Below are 16,838 nucleotides of genomic sequence, written 5' to 3'. Positions count from 1 at the left end.
CCATCCTCATATACTCGACCACTGTCCACTAATCCCACCGATACTTGACATGAACAGTAAACGAGGTAACCCTAAGATTCGCTGACAGAATCCTTGTCGATAACCAAAAGATTTGCCGTTCAACCGTCCGTGTCTTTGAACTGGTAGAAGCACCGCACCTGGCTCGCTTTAAGAGCGATCTCTGCCTGCGCCGGCCACCAACAGTAGCCTTTCAAACATTTGTAGCATTCGAAGCATCCGCACGCATCGAAAAGTTCCGTTTTCTCCTACCTGCCTAAGTTTCCAGTACAATTCCTCTCATCTTCCCTCTCTGATGAAATGGCGCGATCTGGGCCCTGAAATCTCGGAATCCCGAAGCAGAGGATGGATTTGAAGGCTCCGGGGACGTGTTCTTGTGGCGCCCGCCGTCTGCGTTGGAGGGATCTGGGACATGGGAAGCCGGTAGCGCTGTCGGTGCCGGTGCCAGCTTGGAGGCGGGAGAGGGCGCAAGGCAGGAGACCGAAGCATTTCGGTTTGTCCGTTAAGCTGGTGAAAGATGAGAGCTTGTCATTGCCGCGGGCTTCTTTCTCCTTGACTCCAACTCCTCCCGAGGAGGAGTCCGTAAGGAACCAGAACCTTAGTTTGCTCCCGCTCCCAAGTGGGTTTTCGATTTGGATTTGAGTACTTTCCTTTTCTACTTGCGTGGACGTTGGTGATTTGCTGTTACTGATTGGTGGAGTAAGATTGAGGTGGATTTGTTTCTAATGTTTGGATGTTTGAGTGCAATGTGATGAAATGCATGAAAACTGTCCTACTCTGGTTTCTTTCTGCTGATGCTATTTCATGCTTTCTTGAGAGGGAAAGATGTGAATTTATATTAGGCAGTTTATGTTAGAAATTTGATGGTTTTACTATTGTGTTTATGTATTTGTGTGTGGCATGTCTCGGTCTATTGATGAACGTATCATAAGGTCACAGTAATGCTGCTAGTTCGTATTTTAGATTCCATTTCTTTAGCTGTTGTACCATTGATAACTCATCATTGAAACTTCCGTGATAAAGATACGCCATAGTATAAAAGTTATGTGACATTTTGCTTAGTAATCCCTTTCGTTTAAATTTGCAGAACCATTGTCTTCAACAGATCTTTCTGTTTCTGGCCATAAACCTAACATACGTGTAGCATATCAGGTATCCCTTTTGGTATATTAACTGCTGTTTGTGTTTTCCATAGTGACTCTTAAAGCTTTGCATAAACATCGGTGTTCTTCTCTTGTTATGCGTAGGGTTGCCCAGGTGCATTCGGTGAGGCTGCTGCTCGTAAAGTATACCCAGATTGTCAAGCAGTTCCATGCGAACAGTTTGAAGTTGCTTTCAAGGTTCTTGATTGTAGCATGTTGAAAGTACCACATTAATCAAAAATTTAAACAAAATGTCATCTTCAACCAGACTCTACTCTCTCATTTGCAGGCGGTCCAACTTTGGCTGGCTGATAAAGCAGTTCTTCCAATTGAGAATTCATCATTTGGAAGCTATCATCGGACTCATGACTTGCTTCTTTCTCATAGTTTGCATATTGTGGGTGAGGTGCAATTGGCTGTTGACCACTGTCTTATGGCTCTGCCAGGTGTGAAAAAAAAGGAGCTAAAACGTGTCTTAAGCCACCCGCAGGTTGATATCTATTCGTCTGATGTTTAATATATCTCGATTTTGTGGTTCTCAACAACATATCACTTGCAGGCACTTGGGCAATGCGAGATTGCACTGAGCAAATTAGGCGTCATTCGAGAGAGTTTTGATGATACTGCTGGTGCTGCTCGGGTAATGCTTTTATACATTTGTTCCATACTTGTTGCCTTTTCACATTATCAGTATCGTGTAGAGGATTCTATATTTTGTTAGCTTTCTTAACATTCTCCCAGTTGATAGCTTCAAAAGGTTTAGGAGATGTTGGAGCAATTGCAAGTGCCCAAGCTGCAGAGATATACGGGCTTCATATACTTGAGGACAAGATACAGGTAATTGATGTTTTCTATCACAAAAAAATTGTTTTATGTACCCTTGCCCTTACACTGGGATGTCCTACATAATCAGTGATAGACATCCCTCATTTTCAAACTTTATATCAGTTGTATTCTGCCTAGTCATCACCCTAAAATACTTGGAATATTATGGCTTATCAATGTTCTAAATCAGTAATATTCTGCTCAGATCTTTGGGGCCTTTTGATGCCCCTTTTCATCTATCACCTTCTAGTGACCAAGGATAGACTTGACTTAATTCCTTATCTTGAGCTAATGTGAGTTGTATCTGTTTCTCCATTCTATCTCAAGCTGACATGAATCTTATCTGGATTTCCTATATGATCTGGTTTCCATGAACATAACCGAGTTCTAAACTATCATCATCTTATTGTCTGACTCCTCTTATCAAATTGTTCATCTTTTGGAGCTTTAAATTGTGAATCTATTGTCTACTGAGAGAAGACTGATATGGAATGGTACTTATATATTGTATCAAGATTCGATAAAATATCAACCATAAGGCTGTCTCTGTTGGTTAGTGCATTATTGCATAAGTGATAGGTCTCAAGTTTGAGTTCACATGTGAGTGTCATTTATGCCATCTAATGTAATGAAGATTTCTTTCATTTTTTTTTTAAGTAAAAAAAGCCAGCCATGAGGCTTGTTTGTGGTACAGTTCAGTGTCATTGATTCAAGAGTCTAAATTCTGTTATGCTGATTATTCTTCACTTGATCTATGCATGAGGGTTTTTTTGCTTGTGAACTCACTTTTGTTGTCTGCTAGAACAATTATCTGAACTAGATTAAAATTCGTGGTTTATTAATCATCTATTAGGATCCAATTACATCAGGATCTTTAACTAGGGTAATATTCATAATGCAATGCAACTTTTGATATCCTTCCAATTGCAATCAAACATTTTCCTTAAGAATTAGCATGTCGACAAAGTTGCATGGTAAGACCATCTGTTGTTTGATTGCTAGCTCTGTAATAAACCAAGTCAATTTTGATTCTAGATTAGGTTTTTAGATGACTTCTGCTTAATTTATGTTTACTTTTTCTTCTTATCTTTGAGGTACTTTTACTTGGTTTGTGTTAATTTACTCTTATAAGGGTCCACAAGTCTTAGTTAGGAAAGGTGTGTGCAGAAATGTGTCTGCTTTTGATTCTATTGAAAGATGCTTGCAGCTATTGTATTCTCAGATGTTTGTCATATGTGAAAAGATTCTCTGGCAAATGGAATTTCCTATTGCCTTTTTTTTTCTTTTCTGCTGTTTATTTTCATGTCTGTTAACCTATTTTCTCTGATTGTTTATCTCTTCTTTGCAATTTAATCTCTATGCAATCCTGTTCTTTCATAATAGCAACAACATATCTGATGTTTTCTCATTGTAGTAGAAGTTTCCTGCAGGATCTCCTTCAAATAGCTCCTAATTTTAAAGATCAAATTCCTATAGTATCCTTTGCAGATAAAGGAAATACATCGAAAAACTTCTTCAAAAGTGAAACTTGATTTTAGCTCTACAGTTTAATTTAAAAGAATGATTACGTATGAAATTTTTTGGCAAACATCATACTGGCCATGATAACTTGTGTCGAGCACCATGTCTTCTGCTTGTTTGGTGTCCAAAACACCAGCCTCCATAACCAACAAGAGTCTGCAAAACCTTGAGATAAAGGATCTCCAGTCTGCACTAGTAATCATTCAGACGTGTCTGCTCCAAACACAGGCTGCATTATTTTGCAAATTAATATTCATGACTGCTCCCTGGTCTCATTTTATGGTACATTCTAGGACAGGAAATTTTTAAGAACAATCATCAACAATGGCTGCTTTAAAGTTCATTTATCTTATGATGCAACACAATTGCTCGAGCATGGCAGTTCATCCACACAAAAGTTTGGCCACATAGCTCTAGTGTAATCGTCGTTGCTGTCTGTATTGCAAATTATGACTCACTAGGTGGAGCACTATTTGCAGTTCTTTATTCCTCACATACACCTTTTTTAATACATTGAGCTGAACAATTTGCAAAACTTGCTAACTACCACATGACATGTTTTTGCAAAGGGTCCTAAACTCTGCAGTCACTTAGGGTACTGGAGTCTTGGCCTATCAGTAAAGTTCAGAAAGATAATAGGAACTAATATGCTTGTAAATTGTAATAGGTTAGAACACTAGTAATTTATACATGTGGGAAGTCGTTTACTTGGGATCTTTATTTTACATCTAAGGCTGCACTTCCCTAAGTTTGGGATTAGCAATCAAATTATCATTAATGAGGGTGGGCCTTGGTACAAGGTTCGAGTTACAAAAATAGCCTCTTTAAATATTTCAAGGTAAGACTACATACATTGACCCTCTCTAGACCCTGCATTGGCGGAAGCCTCGTGCATTGGTTACGTCCTTTTCTTTTTAATCAGATTATCATTAATGCCAGATATATATGTCGATTATGCTTCACCATCAAATTACACCTTCATACCATATAATTCAACATATAGTTTTCAAGTTAATTTTAGCATATATAGCAATCTCCTGTTGATTCAGAATTTTGAGTCCTCCAGCCGTTCCATCTCTAGCTGCTCTGAGTTCTCATTGTTCATGGTAACATTTTGTAACAAACATGGCAGGACATCTCTTTTAATATTACACGTTTTCTGATTCTGGCTCGGGAACCCATAATTCCAAGGATTGGCTGTCCTTTTAAGGTAGTCAACAGACTTGCTTCCTCTTATTTTTATCTGTTGGAGTGATATGAAAACAAACTCTTTTGCTAATTGTTTCAGACAAGCATTGTATTCACTCTTGAAGATGGTTCTGGGGTACTGTATAAAGCATTGGCAGTTTTTGCTCTTAGAAATATAAATCTGACAAAGGTCTGACATATAGATCAATATTTCTAGCCTAAAGAGCTTACCTAATTTGTTAGAGTTAATTGCATTTTTCTTATTGCAAATTGTAGATAGAGAGCAGGCCACAACGTAAACGCCCTCTGAGGTTTGTTGATTATACAGATCATGGTACTGCCAAGTAAGTTCTCCATTCTCTTTCCTTTTTTGTTCTCCAATTTTCTTGCAGATTGAGTGCATGTACTTACAACTCTACCATCTTAATGTAATTATTATTATGATTATGGGAAAATAATTGGTTACACATAACTATTGTATCTATTAAATGTTTGGTACGTATGCCATGGTTTAAGTGGTAACTTTCATCTTAGGTACTTTGATTATCTTTTCTACATTGATTTTGAAGCATCCATGGCGGAGCCCCGTGCACAAAATGCCTTGTCCAACCTACAGGTCAGAAAAAAAAAGCCTACTTCTCTGTCTTACTTTAGTTCTTACACTTTTGAGAAATCACAATGAAAACCCCTGTCAAGTTGTTGTCGCCGCTGACATTTTCCTGCAGGAGCTTGTCTACTTATCCAGGGATTAGTGAATTGGAAAAACATTTACCTGTACTTATAAATATTTCAGAATATATATGTATATATATATATATATATATATATATATATATATATGCTAGTCTGTGTGAAGTCATACCAAAGAACAGTTTGGAAATCCTGGTACATTTTCTAGGTCCAAGGACATGAGGTCATCCTTTAAAGAAAACATTAGCTAGGGGATGAAATTAATAGATTACAACAGCTTTTACGAAAACACAAATTAGAATAGAAGGAAATGATTGCTGGTGGGAAATATCAAAGCATTAACCTAATACCCAAAAAAAGTGTAACACTCATCTTTAGATTATTCTTTAGCACAAACGATAACCTTTTTAATGTTATTATTCACTGAGGAACAGTTAAGACGGCGGTTCTGCAGAAGTTTCAGGACACCTTCACCATTTATGTCCGTCTTGGTCATTTTGAAGTAGGAAGATTTCATCATCTAATGATATCATATTATATTGAATTAAGCAGACAATTTTGATCATTTATGATCTTGAAAGATAAACTTCTACTTCTTTCCTTGTTTCTTCATTGCTAAACCCTTTTTTTGTTGCTTAGTGTTTAATGACACGACTAATAAGTTCAGATGTAGGATGGTCTTTTCATTTTTCTTCATACATTTATCAAGTTGTTTTTTTTCCTCATTTCAGCGGAGTCATGAATGTAAACTTGTAAACAAATCACTAGTCAAGATTTGATAAAATCATTTTAGTAGCATAAACTATCACCTTCTTCATGTTATTATTCACTGAGAAACAGTTGAGACTGCAGTTGTGCACAAGTGAGGGCACCTTCACCATTTAGTCTATGATGACTCTTGTTGGAAGGTAAAGGTCTTCATTGTGTTACTCCATTAACCTAGTTTTGCTTGTGCAGGAATTTGTTACATTTCTTCGAGTTCTAGGCTCTTTTCCAATGGATATAACTCTGTAATATCTCCAAAGAAATTTTCCTACATACATTACTAAGACAAGGCCCGATCAAGGTTCATTTGTCGAAAATTTATGCTGATGAATGCTCTCCTAGAAGCTCAAAGGGTTCTCTCTAATGAAGGATATGAACATCCTGTTTCCAGTTCCTTGTAAGTTTTACATTGTCTAATCCCATCAAGAAAACTTGATCCTATTATTCTTTCACATTGATTCATCTATCTTCAGCTTTGGTGTTTTCTAAAAGAGTGCAGCAATAAGAATTGTGTGCCATTATTTTCTTGCAATCTGAGTCTTACATGGATCTTCAAATGGCAACCGTAAGAGATCCAACGTGTTAGCTATTACGATTTACACGTACACATGCACACACACACACAAGCACGCACGTGCATGCGTGCGCACGCACGTGCGTTCAAGCACACACCAAATTAGGTTTCAATATAACAACAATTTAAAGTGATCCATTTGGAAAACAAAATCAAGATTTTGTATCAAGCTAACTAGATTTCTTTTAGAAATTAATCGAGATCAACGCATTTACCATAATCATGATTTTTTTGTTACCTAATAAGAATGGAGAATGCAAATTTTGTTTGGAAGTAGTAGTAAAAGATTTGTGGAAAAAATCAACAAAGTAAGAAAAGTGTGTGGGAGTACTGATCCTAGAAAATGAAAAACAAGTTTCTCATCCCAAGTATGATTCTTCAGATTTCATTACCATTCTTTTCCCCCACAAGTTTTACAGGGTTGACCTAACCACCGATCTCAGGAACAAAAAGGTAAAAAGAAAGAAAACGAAATCTCCAGTTTTCAGCATGCACCAGTAACTCATTGTTGGACAAGAAAAAAAATCTGAGCTGATGTAGATTTTGGGTTGCATGCACCGCCGGACGAGTACTGGAAATTTCTACTCGATGCATAATTTCTGCCCAAATACTTTGGTGGCTTTCCTTAGCTCCAAGCTTAATTAATATTGTGTTGTTGTTGATAGGCCTTCTTCAGGTGAAGTGATGAGCTGATTGGAACACCCATGATCATGTCCTTGTGAGTTTCCCCATTAGATTCCCGTACTAATCTATGCATTTACTACGAAGTGATGGGTTGATGGGAGCGATAAAGTAGAGGAATCTTTCTTCTGCTGACTCGCAGGCATCATCGGACCCTGAAGACATGCTTTCCTTGTCAGGAAGCTAAAAATGCCAACTTTGTATGGTTTGTGTTCTCTTCCAAAGGTCGTAGTTTTGAATGATTGCAGAGATGGCGTCCAAAGTATTTTACTCGGATAAATCTTAAAGGAAGAGAATCCGTTGTTTCATAGTCAAAAGCATTAAAAGACATGCCCAAAGGAGAAGAAAGATCGATCTGTGTAGCTGAGATAGCAGAAAAAAAGGCTTCTTCTTTCAACAAGAAAGAAAGTGAAAGCGTACCTCAGACGTGAGTGTATGACGGAGGGAGATATTGACGCGGCTCAATCCAAAGACAAGGCCCGTTCGAGCACATTATCCGGCCGTGTCTTCAGATTGAGGCACGCCAATACCTCCCATGTCATCAACCGCTCCCTTTCAGATCTATCTCATCCTGTGCTCGTTCTTCCTCCTCGACGACGGGCGGCGAACTCAAACAGATCAGTATCGCCGATGTTCATCGGCGTCTCTGCCGCGAGCTACGTGTCATGCAAAGTTCGGATTGTCCGAGGATGGAGGCAAGAGTAGTTGCGGAAACAGAGGGGAGAAACATGAGGTTTTCCTTTCATCCGAGTCGTAATAGAGTTGTTCTTCCGCTGTAGTTCTCCGCTCGCGAACTTTTCGTGGTGATGTTGAAAGAGTAGAGGATGAAGGAAGCGAAGCTGATAGAGAACCACATCGACATGAACAAGTCTCGAGGCAGTACACGTTTATATTGGCTGTAGCCAGTAAAATTGCCTAGGAATCATCTGTCATATGTCTGCTGTTAACTAGGAGTCTAATGCATGTAGACAAAGTACTAGGAGTCCACAAAGAAAAAGGGGGAAGCATTTAGGGATATTATAAATAGTTGAGTATGTGGATGATCCTTCCTTCTTCTGAATGATCTGAATAGAGCCAAGAAGACATCATCAGTAAAGTTGCCTAATAGTCATCCGTCATATATTTTGTCTCTCTCTCTCTCTCTCTCTCACAGGAGCATTATTCAGATGAGTGAAAGAATGAACATGGAAATGAGAAAGATACCGAGTAGGGAGTTGTGCAAAGGAGAGACCTCAACAATGATGTATCGGATGGAAGAGAAGGAAGGACCTGGTGGACCACACAGACACAATGATTTGGTGGAGTCAAGAGGTGTGACTCGCCTTGGGTTTGTTTGTTGGGGGGTGCATTAAACTTCTTCGGGATCATCATCTCATCTCTCTGTGGGGTGACCAACACCATTTCCATGTGCTTCTTGCCAAGCTTCAGAGCATCGATGCAGCCTTTGTCCTGCCTATCTATCACCACTGGAGCTGGTGGGGCTCGACCGGAGCCTTTACCGACGTTGTTCTTCTTGTTTTGCTTCGACTTTTTTTACTTTCTTTTGCTACTTCGGGGTGTGGTTCTGCAGCAGCAGCAGCAGCAGCAGACGACCAGCCAGAGTTATATTACTGTAGCTTCGATGGGACCATTTGTCCCATGCCCAAATTTCTTGTCAAATTAAGATGACGACTAGGGATATATTAGTCTAGTCAAAGTACAAGAAATGTGTAGCATGTAAATACATTTTTGTTCACATAACAATTTTTCGACATAAGAAATGTAAAACTAACAATACATTTTTTTTTTGCTAATAGAAATACTCCAACTTGTAATTGAACCCGTTTTATTGGCAACATTCGTGTTGCTGCTTTAGCAGTTTAACTAACTAACTAACTAACTAATAATGTATTATTACTTTCTTGATCATGGCAAAGGACGAATGTAAAAGACAGTAAGTATGAACGAGTAATAGGAAACCACCACCGATGACAAGGGACTTGTATTAATGCCACGATTGAGATGTGAAAGCTATCGATGTGATGCTTCTGCTGTCTGGCATAGGAGAAGCAATCAATTAATTAATGGTTTCACGCGAGGTGTTGTTACACTTGCCAAATAAATCGCTGTGGCTGTGGCTGTGGCTGTGGCTGTGGCTGTTGTGGGCTATTCAAGTTTCTTCTGTTGGGAGCCTAACATTAACTGTTGTTTGCTTGGTGCGACACAGCAGCTTGTTCTTAATTTTCTCAGGCCTCAGGTGGATTAACTGCCTTATTTAGTATTAGGCTTAGTTAATCGCTTTTCAGAATCGCTATCTTCTTCCCCTCCCCTCCCCTCCCCTCCCCTCCCCTCCACTCGTGTTGTGTGTAAAACGCCTTGGACGATAAGATCACTCACCGACAATAGAAACAGACAGGTCCACGAACATTCATCAATGTGATGTACGCAGCACATCTGACTCGGAACACTTTCACATGTGGTGATTGAAAACTCTGACACGCTAAAAAGCCTCACAAAACATCAGACGATAATAAATCTGGGGAGTTCCAAGTTGTGATGATGGAGGTTCTTTGGATGAATGGAGTTCTATCACTGCTTATCGCAAACCTGGGTAACACAAGTCACACAAAAAAGGCTGTCGAACTTTGATCTTTAGGAAATAACTCAGGCAATTCAATACCAATTTATTACCAGGTTCAGGTTTTGATGTTATTCTTTTAACCATTCCACTAGATGACTACAACGAGAAATTAAATTACATCAACAGTAAAAAGAAATTAAATTACAACGATTGTATATTTTGCTCTTTTTTTTCTTTTTCTTGTTTAGAGACCGCCACCAGGACAAGAGCTGCACCAAGTGTGCAGAGGACCGGCCAAGCTAGAGGATCATAAAGAGGGAATGTCCTTGCCGGCAGAGGGAATGGGTGCTACTGAGATTTAACTCAGCTGAGACATAACAGAGAAGAAAACTTGAGCAAAAACATGTTTCATCCTCCAAACTTTGAAATTATCAGCTCCTTGAGCTTCCTCCTAAAGGTATCCTCTCCCTGTCCGTAAGATGGCATGATTTGAAAAGAAGAACACAGGACCAGAACATCAAAATTGTGTATCTCCCTTAAAATTAGTGCATCACGATCATAGTCCTGACCAGAAGAAAAATAATCCAATACCCAGGTTGATACCAAGTAATGAAACAAATGACAGTTTAAGCTTTTGATTCAATTCTTTGTGTTTCTTAAACCTTCTGAGTAGTCTCCCATGAATGATTTTAAAAACTAAAAAAGTAAATCAAAATTGCAATGATACCTTTTCCGTCACCACTGCAACAACTTCAGTATTGAATCTATCCTTGAGTTTGCCAAGTCTCTCTTTGATCATCTCAATATCCTATATATTTGGAGATTCAACAAGCCTTCAGATGAACCACATATAAAGTAACAAGCAAATAAAACTAATCGCTTTAACTGAAACTATGCCACATATTTTCCATGCTTGCAAAAATAAGATTTAAGATATTTTATCTTACGGAAGTAATCTCATCCCTACATTAAGTACTTCATGAAAGAAAATAATAGTAGCCAATCAATATTAGGATTAGCATCTTTCAGCACATGTCAAATGGTCGAAGTCCCACAACAATTCTACAGTTCGGTAAACATATATATATATATATATATATATATATATATATATATATATATATATATATGGACTGGACCGAGAAGATAAGTATGAACTGTCTTTCTAGGAGACCAATACCACTCATGACTCACAAGTCACACTTTTGTTATTTTCAGAAGCAAAAATCCTTTTTTTTTAACTACCAGAAATAATTGAAACAGTATCATGTGTCAGAAGAAATAGCAATCATTATGAATGATATTTTTCAACTCTGTTTTTTGACAGGAAAAAGAAATGATTCCAAACAGGTCCTGAGTTCTACTCACAAGCCAAGCATTCATGTTCATGCAGAAAAGCATATTTAGTCAAACAACTTTCCTATAATCTTGTGCACACGAAGGTGTCCACACAATCCAATGCTTGATGTGAATCACATGGCACAATGCTCAGGTCACAGAAAACAACAATTAGCACTAGCTGATGGATGACATGACCTTCTGGAACCATACAACCTAGATACTGGATAACATCCAAAATAGCAATGCCCAGCAATTTTTAAATTATAGTACCACATGTCATATAATGCATTATCTTCCATTATGTAACTTCGTTCGTGAAATATGAGCTTAAGTAAAATAATGAAATTGTGGTTTGATTACATAATGCTAATATACCTTCAGTTACTTGGCTACATAAATTTATTTAGTACAATGTGCCAAGAGAATATGAAATAAACATTGATCTTTGCAAGAAAAAAAATTCACGGATGGTTTCATCTGACTGGTGTGAGTCCAACCAGGACTATTCTGGTGAATCCTTCACTGTATAATATATTAGGTCAGTTGGAGGACAACTTTCCTTTTGGAAATAGGAAATCCCACTTGGTGGAATGGAGCTGCAGACAAGATCAGAACATCTTTCATAGCAACCTTTTTGTCTTTTCATAAACATGGATGGCATAAAACTCACCTTTTCATTATTTTGTTAATGCACCAGCAATGTTCTTTAATGCCTATTACAAGCTTTACAAAACTCTTGCTGTAGTCCAGAATTTTAACAACCTAAAAAAGGATTTTAAAGAAGGTACATGTTGTTATGCTGCTCCATCTTATTGCATATAACATATACCAAGGATTGCATGTATGAGTTAATATCAGGTTTCACACAATTTTAAAATACCAAGACAAAGCCACAGGCTAAAAATGGAAAATTGGAGAAAATTGAAAAAGAGAGATGTGTGGAAATAGAAAGATGGAGGGTAGAGATGACAGCAGGTAAGGTTTCTTGGGTACCCATTCCAGCCTAACCCGTTTAAGATTGATTAGTTACCAATTAATTGGGTTTGGAATAAGTACCAACATGTATCATGCAGTATGGCTGTTATTCCATTATATGTACCACTTCATAATAAAAAACTAATTCCTGGTTTCTTCATCATATAGTCAATTCATTATTTGGTAGGTTTCCCCATATGATTTGCTTTAGTAGCCCTCCATATATGGAGAAAACCACCTGGAAGTCTTTCATAATTTTAACATTCAATAGATTCTCTAGCAGATGCTAATTACTTTTTGTCAAGTCACCAATTCTTCAGCAACTGACAAAATAAATCATACAGATACATATTTACAGCAACAGTGGGAGGAAAAAAAGATACTCACATTTAATTGAATGGAGTGATGATCACCGAAGTCTAACCTATCAACAAGCAATGGCCCAATCTGCAAAAGACAGGCGAGAACTTTAAAAAAGAATACAGCAACCAGGAGTTACTTAATCTGATAGTTTAACGAATACGACTTCAAAAGAAACTTCGAACAATAAATAAACATTAATGCTTTTGTTACATGTTTAGAATATACTAAATATTTGGCAAAATAATATTTAATTTATATTGAACACCCCAATTGAACCAAAGTGAAAATATCGGACAACCTTCCCAACTGCCTGGACAAAAGCATTTGGAAAACCAATGGCAGAAACACACAGTACAACCCTGTTAAGCACCACACTGAGTGGCAATGTTGAGTGCTGATTCTTGACTTCAAAAAAGTGTGATGGTGCCAATCTAGTGAAAAATACCGCATGGCATGCATCAACAGTCTGCATCTTTGACTTTATGACTTTAAGCTGCCCATCAGATACCTGCAAAGAGCAAAGTAGTCAATGAAGCTTCACTTAAGGCTGAAAAAGGTATCTGCAATCTAATGCAAGCTTGGTAAGCAATAGAGACCAAAAAAAGTAAGCAGAAAGGGCACTCAGGCCTTTCCTGGCAGTAGGCAACCACAATGAAGGTTGTGGGACAAAGTTGACAGCGACACATATTAACAGGAAGAAATTTTAAAGTATTTTCAGCTTCTTATTTTATAATGTGAAGTTCGAACAAAGTTGAGTTAGGAGTCTAGTAAGAGAATGAGGCTTGTAACCTATAAGTACATGTGGATGTAAGCCTCTAAAGCTCATGCTTAAACTATTGTCTATCTTTCTTCAACTAAATATAACTTGGAAAAATTATTAGCTCTTAGGAGGCTTCTTCTCCACCTCAAACCAAGTACACGTTAGAGGCAGAACTTTTACAGATCACAGATACATACCAAATCTGCATGATGAACTACAATGATATCCGCTCTAGAAAGTGCACCCAGTGGTTCTCTCAAAGACCCACGCGGAATCAAATGGTTGTTCCCCCAAGGCATTAAGCCATTTAACATAACAATTTCCACATCACACAACATGCTCCAATGCTGCCTATCAAAAGACACAAGAGGACATTAAGTTAGAACAGATTATGTTATCAATAATAACATACTTAATCAGATAAATAACCTGATACAATCAGGTTTCAGAAAATTATTGTGTTTCTTATTCACCTACTTGAAAGCAGAGGATGTAATCCTAACTATGTTGCCTAGATAAGGTACAAAGCTTAAAATAGTCTGAATAAGATCATCATGATTTCAAATGTTTAATAGGATAATAACAAAAAAATAATTTTCAGGGTTATTAGTGATAAGGTCATTTAGTCTCACATTGGTTGAGGAGTATGAGAACTAAGAGCTCATAAGTCTACCGGGTATCTCTTATCCTAAAAGGCGTCTTTTAGAGCTCACGAGCTCTGAAAGGGCAAAACCGTACGGCTACACCCACCACTCAAAACGAGCAATTCCTCGTAAGCCTACAAGCTGCACTAATGATCGACCAACCAAATTGTCCCTTATCAGATTGGCGCTAGAAGGAGGGCCCGAGGCCTGCACCTCGGTTGAGCAAACACGCTCCCGAGCCATGCACCTTGGCTCCCCTCCCCTACATGAGGGAGCACTGATAAAGTTATTTAGTCCCATATTGGTTGAAGAGTATGGGAACCAAGGGCTCATAAATCCACCAGATCTCCCTTACCCTCAGAGGTGCCTTTTAGAACTCACGAGCTCTGAAAGGGCAAAACCGTGCGGGTACATAAAACGGACAATTCCTCGCGAGCCTACGGGCCGCACCAATGGCCGACCAACCAAATGGTTCCTTATCAATTATCTGAAAAAGTTGTTGGAATGCATATAAGAAATAGCACAATACAAATAAATACCTGCATTCCATCATCCAGGATGGCAACACCAACTTTTCCATTCTCTGATGCAGATCCAAACTCGTGAGGATTTGAGAGTTTCTTTGAATATAATGTGTTTTCAAATTTCATGTATCCATGCCTTTCAAATATAGAAGCTGCAACAGCAGTCCTGTTTGCACCTACACCAATCCTAGCAGAAGTCCCTGAAAGATGTCTCTCAAGCATTTTAGCTTCATCACCACTTGCATAGCCCTGCAAAGATGATAACCACTATGTCATGGTAAAATAATATCTCATAAACAGAACCAGTGACATGATTCATCAAAGGAAGCAACGCTGAAGACACGATCTTGATGCGATACAGCCTATGCATCAAATTCCTAATTCGATACTGTTTAACCCAAGAACAAGATGAAATGAACATTATCCGTCCCATTGATTTGTCTTTAAATTAGCATACCATTTGTCTAAGAAAAATAACAAGCCATAGGGTGCATTGCTACATGGTCTTTTCCTGCTTTTTAGCTTTATCAAAGGCCAAGCTTCTTTATTAAACAAAGAATAATGCATACAAAGTGATATCTATAATTGAGAGCCATCAAATTACTTAATTACAAACATAATACCAGAACCCACATTAATAACAAAGGAAGTGGAAAATGAAAAGACAGTGTCCAATAGTTTGGCAGATAAAAAGAATCAAGGAAAGTTCAAAAAGAAAATAGAATTTCTAAGCAGCTTCTTGAGTAATTGATAAGCACATCATGTGCACCAAAAATGTACACCTTCTACTTGCCACTAAACTAACTTTACGATTTTGTTGCCTGATATCAGGCACCAAAAAGTATGAAAAATTAACAAATCAGATAACAACATTACGATTTATTCAATGAGTTAATTTTTCTAAATAGTTTCTAAAGAAATTATCAGCACATCTAGCAATTTAGGCCCTGGGCTTGCAACTGAGATAACTTTACAGCTTTGCTGCCTGTTGATCCCAGAAGAAGCTAAGCTAAGCAATTGAAAGTATAGAAAAAGGTTTCCTTTGTCTTGCTACGACAGTAAGTAGCAGAAGAAGATCTGAACGAAATTCTCACCAATGGCTAAGGTTTTTGGTCTATTCCCTCCCTTTGTAGGTTGTGAGTTGTGACTATGGGTTAGCAGAAAAGAGAGAAGGAAAAAGGCCCTGGTGAATCATGCCTAAAGCACCAGAATGTCGAATAATCTACATCCAACAATACAACCTCCAATCCCTCAGCTGAAACTGAAACTGAAACCATAAAGCTTCACCTTGTTAGGCCACGGCTTCACCGTCGATGCCTTTGTTCTTAGAGATCATATTTGGTTTCCAGAAGAAAAGGAACTTCTCTCTGGAAAGATAAATATCAGTTCCATGTTTAAGCAGAACATTTGTAATCTGACAAGCTCTGGACGAAAAATAATGCAAGCAACATGATGATTAATTGGTTCCACGTTCAATAGAGCATCACGGCTGAGGTAGAAGAAATGAATCAATAAGCAACAACTGAAGACATTTCAAGATGCTTCGAAAATCGCCACTGGTTCATCAAGCACACATCATTTCTGTGTCAAAGAATGAGTTTGGATTCATAACCAGTGCCTAGCGTCGTGAACAATAATATTCTTTAACCCTAGAGACAACTCCGATGCTTTAGCTAACTGACACCTGACAAGGATCATTACCAAACGAACCCATTTTGCAGATCCACAAGAACACGGAAACGCTTTACATAAATAACATAAAGGTATTTAAAGAAACCAAGCTTCTTGATCAAGATTACCCTGGTGAGGATGAGAGGCGGGATTCCGGCCTCGACACAGATCCGGGCGATGAATTCCACCATGGGCGTCTTCCCATTGCCGCCCCATGTCAGATTGCCAACACTGATTACCGGCACCGGCAACCTGGAAGAGGAAAAAAAACGAGAAGATCATCAAACTCACAAGATCCAAAAGAGAGAGAGAAAGGGGAACAAGAACCGAGGAGGATCGAGGGTTTAAGGCTCTGCCTGTGTCGAGGGAGGAGGCCGAAGCGGTAGAGACGGCGGCGTAGGGCGACGGAGAGGCGGAAGAGAGAGGAAGCGAAGGAGAGAAGAGGGAGGAGGAGGGAGCGTTGGAGGAACGGCAGCTCCTGGAGGCGGCCATCCGGGGTGGCGGCTACTCGGATCACCGCCCTCTTTAACGCCTCCATGTGCTTCTTTGCTGCTCAATCCCTGTGGGTTCAAGAAACCACCAAAAACAGGCGAAGT

At 38.6% G+C, this 16,838-nt stretch overlaps 2 protein-coding genes across 5 annotated transcripts; one reads left to right on the top strand and one right to left on the bottom strand.

The window, feature by feature from the left end:
* The first annotated feature begins 10 nt into the window (after window positions 1-10).
* On the top strand, window positions 11-6,601 carry LOC135644984 (arogenate dehydratase/prephenate dehydratase 6, chloroplastic-like). Of its 2 annotated transcripts, XM_065162993.1 has the most exons (11): window positions 12-637; window positions 1,106-1,170; window positions 1,266-1,358; window positions 1,450-1,650; window positions 1,720-1,800; window positions 1,902-1,997; window positions 4,639-4,716; window positions 4,795-4,884; window positions 4,971-5,038; window positions 5,229-5,310; window positions 6,342-6,601. In XM_065162993.1, the coding sequence occupies exons 1-11, from the start codon at window positions 364-366 to the stop codon at window positions 6,396-6,398; spliced, it is 1,185 nt and encodes a 394-aa protein (XP_065019065.1). In that variant the 5' UTR covers window positions 12-363; the 3' UTR covers window positions 6,399-6,601. The 2 variants fall into 2 exon arrangements, with proteins under 2 accessions (XP_065019064.1, XP_065019065.1); XM_065162992.1 differs by having other exon boundaries at window positions 11-637; window positions 5,229-6,601.
* Window positions 6,602-10,034: 3,433 nt separating this feature from the next.
* On the bottom strand, window positions 10,035-16,838 carry LOC135644983 (probable tetraacyldisaccharide 4'-kinase, mitochondrial). 3 transcript variants are annotated; one of them, XM_065162989.1, is made up of 8 exons: window positions 16,599-16,838; window positions 16,371-16,494; window positions 14,587-14,820; window positions 13,601-13,750; window positions 12,942-13,151; window positions 12,668-12,727; window positions 10,692-10,772; window positions 10,035-10,528 (listed from the first exon to the last, which is right to left on the bottom strand). In XM_065162989.1, exons 1-8 carry the CDS (start codon window positions 16,778-16,780, stop codon window positions 10,373-10,375), a joined length of 1,197 nt encoding a protein of 398 aa, XP_065019061.1. In that variant the 5' UTR covers window positions 16,781-16,838; the 3' UTR covers window positions 10,035-10,372. The 3 variants fall into 3 exon arrangements, with proteins under 3 accessions (XP_065019061.1, XP_065019062.1, XP_065019063.1); XM_065162990.1 differs by having other exon boundaries at window positions 13,089-13,151; XM_065162991.1 differs by lacking the exon at window positions 13,601-13,750.

The sequence above is a fragment of the Musa acuminata genome, chromosome BXJ3-8 (genome assembly GCF_036884655.1).
Source record: "Musa acuminata AAA Group cultivar baxijiao chromosome BXJ3-8, Cavendish_Baxijiao_AAA, whole genome shotgun sequence".
NCBI classification, from domain to species: domain Eukaryota; kingdom Viridiplantae; phylum Streptophyta; class Magnoliopsida; order Zingiberales; family Musaceae; genus Musa; species Musa acuminata.
This window is presented reverse-complemented; position numbering and strand designations above follow the sequence as displayed.

Bases quoted from the DNA above. Each gene is read 5' to 3' on its own strand.
- LOC135644984 (XM_065162992.1), top strand. From the start codon at position 364: ATGGATTTGAAGGCTCCGGGGACGTGTTCTTGTGGCGCCCGCCGTCTG. The intron at 1,651-1,719 runs GTTGATATCTAT...TATCACTTGCAG, and splicing joins GTGTCTTAAGCCACCCGCAG to GCACTTGGGCAATGCGAGAT. The intron at 1,998-4,638 runs GTAATTGATGTT...CAAACATGGCAG, and splicing joins TACTTGAGGACAAGATACAG to GACATCTCTTTTAATATTAC.
- LOC135644983 (XM_065162989.1), bottom strand. From the start codon at position 16,780: ATGGAGGCGTTAAAGAGGGCGGTGATCCGAGTAGCCGCCACCCCGGAT. The intron at 12,728-12,941 runs GTTGTCCGATAT...TGTCTTTTGCAG, and splicing joins TTGTCCAGGCAGTTGGGAAG to ATTGGGCCATTGCTTGTTGA. The intron at 10,529-10,691 runs GTATCATTGCAA...TCTTCTGGTCAG, and splicing joins TTGCAGTGGTGACGGAAAAG to GACTATGATCGTGATGCACT.